General features: G+C 41.5%; 2 protein-coding genes across 2 annotated transcripts in view; both read right to left on the bottom strand.

Moving 5' to 3' along the window:
- The window catches only part of si:dkey-246g23.2 (solute carrier family 66 member 2), a 271,509-nt gene that overhangs the window by 83,546 nt on the left and 177,551 nt on the right, over positions 1 to 10,412 (bottom strand). The window lies entirely within an intron of this gene.
- LOC118597895 (zinc finger protein 287-like) lies at positions 4,389 to 10,239 on the bottom strand. The gene is made up of 2 exons (XM_036212548.1): positions 10,210 to 10,239; positions 4,389 to 6,176 (listed from the first exon to the last, which is right to left on the bottom strand). The coding sequence occupies exons 1-2, from the start codon at positions 10,226 to 10,228 to the stop codon at positions 4,951 to 4,953; spliced, it is 1,245 nt and encodes a 414-aa protein (XP_036068441.1). The 5' UTR covers positions 10,229 to 10,239; the 3' UTR covers positions 4,389 to 4,950.

Raw genomic sequence — 10,412 nt, 5'->3', positions numbered from 1 at the left:
ATTCCACGAACATTCCAGCTAATAATGTTCAGATTAGACATGACTACAGTGGCCTCCATTAGACGACCATCTCCTAGTCTCAACTGAACGGGGGTTCATATGGTATAAGAACGTGTGCTTTAATAATAATCATCATCATTTCACTCTGACATGTGTGCATGATGAAGGATTCATAAAACACATAAGGCCTCTTCATTTATTGTCATGTCAGAAGTGGTTAAAATAAGTTTAAAACAAAAACACTTAAATACATGAACAAATTGTAACCAACAAACCAATTATTGGTGGTCAATAGGAAACAAATCAAAACACTTTGAAGCTCCCTGCAAAAGCTTCAAGTGAAACATTTTAACAAAAAACTATTTTTTAAAACAGAAGGGCTCAAACTCATGACTGAGCGCTCTCTCCCTCCTGCACCCACAATGCAACTGTTGTTTTCTCCTCCACTCTGTGTACTGCTCCTCTTCTTTTTTTTCCCACCATTTGCAAAGAACAGTTCCACATGCAACTTTTCTCCTGTTATACACAGCTGGGGTGTTTTTAGCTCTCAATCTAATCAATTCAATTTTATTTATATAGCCCAATATCACAAAGGAATTTGCCTCATTGGGTTTCATGACGGTAATTTTTACAGATGCAGATAATTATTCATAAAATATAAACAATAGTTAAAAACTAAACAGACTACATAAACTGGTTATCCCTGCCCTTAGACCCTCCCTCCCGGTAAGGAAAAACTCCTAAAAAAACCTGAGTCAGGAAAAAAGAAGAAACCTTAGGGATTCCCACATGAAGGAGAGATCCTATCCCAGGACGGACAGGAGATACCAGAACTGTTAAAGAAAGATTAGCTTCTACAACTACGAATCTAAGAGTTCATTCAGATAAAGCTGAGGGACGAGTGATGATGAAGTCCATAGTCAAGATGAAGCAGAACTGCAGTCCACGACCAGGAGGAAAGACGACCCAGCAGGAATCACTCTCACTCAGAGATGCAGGATGGTGTCGGGGGCGTGGTCCACGGCCAAGAGTGGGAGCGTGGGCGATCCACCGTGGATCTGAAATCTCTCCCGCTCCCCAGAGGAGAGTGGGAAAGAAGAACAACATGTGAATGGAACTGCACCACAAAAGCATGGAGAACTGAATACAATAGTTGTTTTTTTTCCGGTTCCGGGTCACGAGCAGACATGTCTCCAGATCTCCTCAACTCGTCGGCTTTTAAAGTTTTTTAAAGTCTTTTAAAGTTGCCCACAAGCGACTTTAATCACCGAGCTGCAGCAACAACTACCACAACGAGGAGAGTTGAACATGGCACCGAAGAAGAATCTTGAAGCCGATCTGGCAGAGCTCAAAACCGCCTTAGCCAACATCCAGGCTAAGCTAACCCCAGCTGTTCTCTCTGAATCCACGCTAGCAGCGCTGCTGGAAGCTAAGCTAACACCACTGCTACAACTCCTGGAAGATTTCCGTCAAGAAAGGACACGTAACGAACAACGAGATAATCGCCAAGATCTCCTGGAGAGGAGGATGCATGACATGGATCAACAGGCACGGATGAATAATGTGATTCTCACGGGACTTCAACTACAACCCCGGGTGCAGACTGGTGCTACCAGCGCTAGCACGGATGCTAACGGAGCTGTGACGGATGCTAACGTGACCGTAGAGGATCAAACTGGAGAATTTCTTGCGTCTAAAGGGATTTCCTTGGACCTAAACACTGTTGAGATCTGTCATCCGCTTCCTCGGAGAAAGAATACGGATAAACCAGCGAGTTTGTGAATCGAAAACACAAGATAGCTCTTATGAAACAACGCAAACACCTGAAGGGTTCTGCTGTTTATCTTAACGATCATCTGTGTAAATATTACGCTGATCTGGCGAAGCACGCGAGGCTCCTACGATCGAGGAAACAGATCCACAGTACGTGGACTCTGAACTCCAGAATCTTTGTGAAACCACTCGGACCACCGGACGTTACAAAGCCTCTGGAAATAAAATCCATGGAAGACTTTGAGAACTGTGGGATTACACATGTCTGACCCTTTACTTCAAGCAAAATGTGAACTCTAAATAAAAAACCCACTGGATGTGAACTCTGACCCGGTTCTGAGCTGCAGAACTCGTTTCCCTTGAGATGAGACCTTCACAGTCTCTCAGTCAAAACAACGAAGAAGAACGATTACGTGGCCTTAAACTTGTTCCTAAGCTGAGATGTAGCACTGATTTCTGGTCAAATTCTTGATTTTTGATCCTTTTCTTTCCAACTTATTATTATTTTTTATAAAAATCATTTTTATGAATACAATCTGCACAAATTGTATTTTTTTTATTAGAATATTTTGATTTTTTTTCTCCATTAACTAATGAAGATGATTTTTACTTAAAACTTTTTCTATTTCTATAATCATTCTTTGATTAATACAATCTGCACTAATTGTTTTTTTTTAATGAGAATATCTTGACCTTTACTGCATTAGCAAATGAAGATGGTTTAATTATTTTTGTATTATCATAATTCATGCACAAAGTGTCTTCTTTCTATGAGAATATTAGATTATTGATTATGTAATATGCAGTAATGATTACTGAAAAGTTTACAATCACTATGTATTAATTTTCTTTACTGATTAATATAAATGATTTGTCGTGGACGCTTTGAAACTTGATTACATTAATCATATAAATGATCCTTAATATCCTGAATCTATTAATATTTGATATTAAGTCCTGAACCGGATATTGATAATTCATGTAGAGAAAATGGTCGAGTCGGGGTGGGATTATATAAGTTCACTTCCTTCTACTCCCTTTCAGGCGACCAGAGAAAACTACTGTGTCTGACACAGATTTAGCCAGTTTACACACCGATTCTACGTTTAGTTTAAGAATCTCTGATTGTCTTCGTCGGGCGTCGTTGCCACCTGCGTGAATTACGACCCGACGGAACCTCGCCTTACTCTGGGCTAACATTCGGAGGTTTCCTTCGATGTCACCAACTCTGGCTCCCGGGTAACATCTAACTGTAGCTCCCTTGAGCTTTACGTGTCTGACCTCGGAGGAGCCAATGACCAGGGTTTTCGGTTCAGTTGGTGCGTTACTGAGGGGAGAAAACCTGTTACACAGGGAGCTCCAGGCGATCTGCGGGCTTTCTTTTAGCTCTCTGCTTCTTCCCCACCTGTACAAACTCATCCTGGGGATTCCCCGGCTGCTGAGAGGGCGGTGGGATGCTAGCTAAGTCAGCTTTGCTAGCGCGGCTAGCGCTCCGAGTGACAACAACATGGCTAGCTGGTTTAGCTTCCATTGAGCTAAGACGCGCTTCCAGCTGTTCGAGCCTGGATAACAGGTCTGAGATCAGACTACAGTTAACACAACGACCATTGTCTTCATTAAATGAGGCGGGATCCTGACTAAACATATGACAAGTGGGGCAGGAAAGAGGGCTGAGAGCCGGAGAGGTAGAAGACATGCTAGGACAATCACTGGTTTACGCTCACCAGAATGGCGCCTAGTGTAGGGCGCCTCTGCCCCGTTGATGTAGGCTCAGGAGGCTATAGCCCCAAACGGCGTCTTTCTGAGTCACGTCCGGCGTCCCTTCAAACACAGCTGTCAGACCTTTACGTTATTATATTTATACTTATGGATTTGCTAAATGATCTGCACTTATACTGGTAAAGCATACCTCTAAATGGATGTTAAAACCAGGTAATGGTAACTATGTAAAGTAACTTCAAAGTCCTTCACACTGTCGAATCCACAAGTTTCCACGTATTCCTTCATGGAGTTTTTTTCTTTACTATATAAATGTGTGGAAAATCAAGGCTGTTTGTCATTAATTTGATTGGTCATTTTAACAGTTTCTGCTCAATCCTGAGAGTGGAACCAAACCATGAATTCATCAGAGCAGAAGATGGTGGAGGATGGGCTGCTGGGAAGAGATGATGTCATCAATATGTTCTTCAGTGGATCCAAACAAGCTCTTCATCTAATAAATCTACTGGTTCTTTTTCGACAAACTGTTGAGTTTTAGCTTTGAACAAACGTGTTGAATTTTAACACAAACTCCTCAAATGATGAACCCCAAGAGTCTTTTTCACTAGAAATATTGTCTCCAGACCAGAAGAAGCAACACGAGCTGCATGTGTGACATCACTGATGGTGTCTGGAATTTATGCAGTCAATATTACAGAAGCTAATCGCTTCTTTCTTCCATTAGCAACATTTCTGAATAACCAAATGAGCAAAGCAACATCTGATCACAACAGAAAGAAAACAGACATTGCTGGAATTGAAATTAAGCTAAGCAAACTTCTGTTGTTGTCAAGGTAACGTGTGTGTTCTCACACAACAGAAATCACTTATAAACTGACAAAAAGAGGACCAATAAATAATCAACTTAAATCTGCCTTTATTTTTACAACATAAAGAACAAGTGAAGACATTCTAGATTCTAGGATTCCACAACATTCACATCCAATAGGAACATCAGATGAACCATAAAATAACACGTTTTCCATAAACTCATCTCTGTGAAGTGTTGTGTGCAACATGGAATACATTTGTAAATGACTTATTTTAAATTCATGACAACGTGCTGATAAATGGACAGAAAGTGAACTATTGTTTGTCTAACACTGTCCTAGACGCCCCCCCCCCCTCCACACTGACACTCTTTATGTATTTTCTAGTGTCGATACATGAAAGACTTTCACATTTAAGACCTTTTTTTAAGGATTTTTATTCTCCACTGGAGTCCGTGGCAGACAAAATGCTGTCCACCTTTGTCATGGGAGGAATCACACATCACTATACGTGTCGGGTCATCTGGACCCAGAAGATAGCACAAGGATTAGATAAAGTATTTTACAAACACGGACAATAACACACCACAGGAGGAATTAAAAAAATGTCATAAATATGATCTGCAGCTTCAGTCTTTTACTGCAGAAGTCATCTTCTGTGGTTCTCCATGTGCTTTCTCAGATGAGATCTCTGACTGTAACTTTTGTCGCATTCTTTACAAGAAAAGGGCTTTTTTTCTGCATGGGTCCACATGTGGATTCGGAGGTTGGAACTTTGACTAAAACTTCTTTGACACACTTGACAGGAAAAAGGCTTCTCTCCCGTGTGAGTCCTCATGTGCGATATGAGATAGGACTTGACATTAAAGCTTTTGTTGCAGACTTTACAGGAAAAGGGCTTCTCTCCCGTGTGGATCCTCATGTGGATTCTGAGAGTAGATCGAAGGCTAAATCTTTTACTGCATTCTTCACAGGAGAACGGCCTCTCTCCTGTATGAGTCCTCATGTGACTTCTCAGATTAGAACTGTCTTTAAAGCATTTGTGGCATTCTTCACAGGAGAACGGCCTCTCTCCTGTATGAGTCCTCATGTGACTTCTCAGATTAGAACTATCATTGAAACATTTGAGACATTCTTTGCAGGAAAACGGCTTCTCTCCTGTGTGAGTCCTCTGGTGGATTTTCAGGTTCGATCCATTTCGAAAACTTTTCTTGCATTCTTGACAGAAAAAGGATTTCTCTTCTCTGGGACCACCTACGACAAACACATTCTTCTCCGTCAGGGTATCAGACTCCTGCTTCAGATCAACCTGCTCTTCATCCTGACTGATGCCCAGCTCAACTTGCTCCTCCTTAATCTGTGGAGGTTCTGGGTCATCCTGTTCTTCCTTAACCAGAGAAGGTTCTGGTTCCTCCAGATATTCCTTAAACAGAAAAGGTTCTGGTTCCTCCTCTATTTCCACGACTTTTAGAAGTTCTGGTTCCTCCTGCTCTTCCTTAACCAGAGAAGGTTCTGGTTCCTCCTCTACTTCCATGACTTTCAGAGGTTCTGGGTCATCCATATCTTCCTTAACCAGAGAAGGTTCTGGTTCCTCCAGATCTTCCTTAACCAGAGAAGGTTCTGGTTCCTCCTGATATTCTGTAAACTGTGATGGTTCCAGTACTTCCCAATCTTCTGCAGTCTCTGGACGTTGTGGTATCTCTTGTATTTTCTCTTTAATCTGAAAGAGTTCTGGTTCCACATGGTCTTTTAAATTCTGTGATGGTTCACATTGTTCTTTATCCTTTGGAGGTTCTTGATTATCCTGTATAACACAAGATTTCTCTGCTTGGTTGCAGTTATCTTCATCTTTACTCAGACAATGCCGGGGAAGGTCTGCAGAGACACAGAAACAAGAAAATGCCTGATCACCATGTGCCTAAAACCATTCATAAACTTTGCAGTTCATGCAAAACCAACAGAGTAGGACCTTTGAGATGTTCTTAGGATATTTTCTCTTATTTAAGAAACACTATTATCCATTATCCATTCCTTTATTTTCTTCTTTTCCACTGGGACCAGGTCAGAGGGGCAGCAGTCTAAGCAAAGATGCTCAGGTATTCCTCTCCCTGACCACTTCCTCCAACTCTTTTAGGAATATCCTGAGACATTCCCAGACAAGCCAAGAGATCTCTCTGGGATGGCATTGCCCGAGTCACACAACGGTTTCTTCTGGATGTGGGGGAGCAGTGGCCCTACTCTGAGCTCTCTCCAGGTGACCGAGCTTCTCATCCTATCTCTGAAGGAGCGTCCAGTTACCCTACAGAGGAAGCTCATTTCATTGTATTTGGGACCTGGTTCTGTGGGTCATGACCCAGAGCTCATGACCACAGTACTGAAACAAAGGTTGACTTAGATATTGATCATCAATCTCTCGTCAAGGTTGTCCTGGAACCGTGTGCACAGATCCACACCCTTGTGCTAGAAACATTGTGTTTGCCATGGACAAACAACAACTAAACACCACTTGGTTTCAGGTCAGGGAAGACGTTCCTCCCAATCACACCCTTCTAAGGGTTCACTGTTGTTATCCACATGGGTGTTCAAGTTCCCAGGAAACAATGGAGTCCCCTGCTGGAACACCTAGCCCATGGTACTCTGAACTAGTTTCTGACCAATAGACTAAAACTACAGTCTAAGACAGGGGTGTCGAAACTTGGTAAATGCATTGAGGACATTAACGACTGGATGTGTCACAACTTACTTCAATTAAACAAAACTGAGGTTATTGTCTTTGGGGCTAAAGAAAAAAGGTTGGACGTCACTACAGAGCTTCAATCTATTCAACTAAAAACTACCAACCAGGCCAGAAACTTGGGTGTAGTGATAGACACAGACCTACATTTGATAAACACATTAAGGCAGTCACTAAATCAGCCTATTATCATCTCAAAAATATCTCAAGGATTAAAGATCTGATAGAGAAACTAGTGCATGCATTCATCTTTAGTCGACTTGATTACTGTAGTGTGGGGGTTTAGTCCTACCACACTGGTAGTAGAATGGCAGATTCAGATCGGGCTCCTTTTAGCTCGCCATCTGTAGAGGGAGTGGTAGACTCCCCAGTCAAGACTTCATTCAGTGCTCTGGTCGAGCACTCCAGAATCATCTGACACCACCAGTTAAGGGACCTGGCTATTTCATGATTCTCTAACTGCACAGATTTAACTTCCCTGGCTTCCGGTGATGAACGACAATCTGACACAATTTAATTTATATATGCTGCCACTTGGGGACATGATCAGGAGACATGGCGTCTGTGTTCACAGCTACGCTGATGATACACAACTTTACATTGCTGTGTCTCCTGATGATGAAGAGTCGGTCAACGTTCTTTATAATTGTATTTTAGACATTAAGTCATGGATGGCAGAGAACTTTTTACAGCTCAACCAGGACAAAACAGAGGTTTTAGTGATTGGTTCTGAGGACAAGAGAGAGTTTGTTTTATCTAAACTAAAAAACTATAAAACTTCTCAATGCGTGAGAAACCTGGGCGTGATTTTCGACTCTGAGTTTAATTTTATTCCACAAATTAAAAACATAACAAAAACAGGATTTTATCATCTTAAAAATATTGCCAGACTCCGCCCATTCCTCTCTCTTGCCAGCACAGAGGTGCTAATGCATGCTTTTGTTTCAAGTAGACTAGATTATTGTAATGCCCTGCTCTCTGGTCTTCCCAGAAAAAGGATATCAAACCTTCAGCTATTACAAAACTCAGCCGCACGCGTGCTGACGAGGACCAGGGGGCGGGAACACATTACACCGATTTTAAAATCGCTCCCTGTGAAATTCAGAATTGATTTTAAAATTCTTTTATTGGTTTATAAATGTTTTTAAGGTATTGGGCCCTCTTATTTATTCAATATGATTTTAGGGTACGAGCCCTCGAAGACCCTGAGGTCCTCTGGAACAGGCCTTTGGTTGTACCAAAAGTTAGAACTAAAACATACGGCGAGGCCTTGTTCAGTCATTATGGACCTCGCCTATGGAACAACCTCCCAGAATGCATCAGGGCTGCAGAGACTGTTCATGTTTTTAAAGGGAGGCTCAAGACCTTTTTAATCTGGCTTTTAGTTGATTTGATATTTTCTTTTATCCTCTACTTTTACTTAATCAATATTTATTTATTTTTACTGAATTATGTCAGTCTATTTTTTATGTATATATATATATATATATATATATATATATATACACATATATTACTTGTCTTTTTATTTATATCTGTTTTTTAAATGTATTCATTCATTTTAATCTATTTTACCCCTTTTACATGTTTAACTCCAGTGTCTTCCTCTGAGGGATCCTCCACATCAGTGATTGACCTTTCTCAGTGAACAGGGTCGCTGCAGTGGGATCTCCCGGGTCTGGCTCTCTGCTCAGATCTGGGGGGTCCTGTAGTAACGTACTCTGTGAACTTGATTGGGGGGTCACTGGTGTGGACAAGTCCCAAAAATATGTTTCCTCACTGCAGTACCAAGCCAGATTTCTAGATTTATGCTTTACATCCTTTTAGTATTTATTTATTCATTCATTTATTTATTCTTTCATGGTGTGGCGATATGTCGATGTGTGTTTGTGCGTGTGTGTGGAGGGGTGGGGCTTGTGGGTATTATCTTTTGTTTTTAAAATGTTATTTTTATGTAAAGCACATTGAGTGAAATTCATTTTTTTAAAAGTGCTATACAAATAAAGTTTGATTTGATTTGATTACAGTTTTTCACAAATGCTAAAACACAAAACCCAACCCTCTAAACCAAGTGACCAGTTGTCGAAACACATGTACTAAATCTAACCGTCATTTTCCACTACCATAAACACATTTCACACGACGACACAACCCACAAAACACAATACTTTGTTCTCATAAATCTAAACACATTATTTTCTTGCTAAAACCCAAGTTGCAAAAGAACTCTGCTCATGTTCTCAAATTAATGCTCTTGTGATGCAAAGTGCTTGCCACAGTCAGCAAGATTTGAACACAATGAACACACCTGACATCATCCATTACACACAACAACTCAACACTGAAGATACCTTTTGGTAATGCTGTGACCACATTTATAAAGGGAAGTTCAGAGTGCAGAGTTTATTGAAGATTCTAAAAATGGATGAAGACAGAGTCAGGGAAGAAGAGTTCAAGTCCGAGGAGGAAGACGAGCCGGCCATGGAAGAAGAGGAGCAGGACAACGAGCAAGGAGAGAAGGTGCAGGAGGGAGAGAAGGAGGTCCAGGATGGAGAGCAGGACACCCTCGCACTACCATAACGGACGAGATGCGAGCAACAGTCATTGATCATGTCATTCTTCATGGCATGACAATGGCTGAAGCTGGGCTAAGAGTCCGTCCAAACCTGAGTAGGTTCCCTGTGGAGAGCATCATCAGGGCATTCAGACAACACAACAGGTATTGTACTCTTGCTTTCTTTGTCACAATACAATTTACAAGCATGTGAAGGTAGTCTACTGACCACAAATCTTTCCTTCTTTAGAGTTGAAAGAACGCCACATAGAGGTGGGAGGGCTGCCATATTTACAGCGGCACAAGGAACCTTCATTGTGGATATGGTTCGTGAAATCAACCTCATCACACTTCAGGAGATCAGAAGAAAGTCTTTGCTGATTATTTCAACTTTGAGAACATTGATGAGGTCAGCTTGGCCACAACATACAGAGTTCTCCGGCGCCAACGGATGCGGATGAAGAAGGTATATAGGGTTCCTTTTGAGCGGAACTCTGAGCAAAGCAAAGATCTACCTTACGAGTATGTGCAAGTAAGTGTACGTCCATGATTACAAAACAGTTAGTGGACATGTTGTGTTGCTCAGTGGGCTACATTACTTCTGGACCATACTGTGATACCTGATTGACTGTTGATCATCACACCTGTGCACTTTCTGATACTACAGATGGATGCGATGGTCAGACCTCATGAGTACCTCTATCTAGATGAGGCTGGTTTCAACCAGCAGAAATTAAGGCAAAGAGGTCGTAACATCATTGGTCAAAGAGCCATAACGGAGGTTCCTGGCCAACGGGGGGGTAATATTACTCTTTGGAACAGA

Source organism: Oryzias melastigma, linkage group LG6 (genome assembly GCF_002922805.2).
Source record: "Oryzias melastigma strain HK-1 linkage group LG6, ASM292280v2, whole genome shotgun sequence".
Classification (NCBI taxonomy): Eukaryota; Metazoa; Chordata; class Actinopteri; order Beloniformes; family Adrianichthyidae; genus Oryzias; species Oryzias melastigma.
Note: the sequence above shows the minus strand (reverse complement) of the source record. Positions and strands in the feature narration are given on the sequence as shown.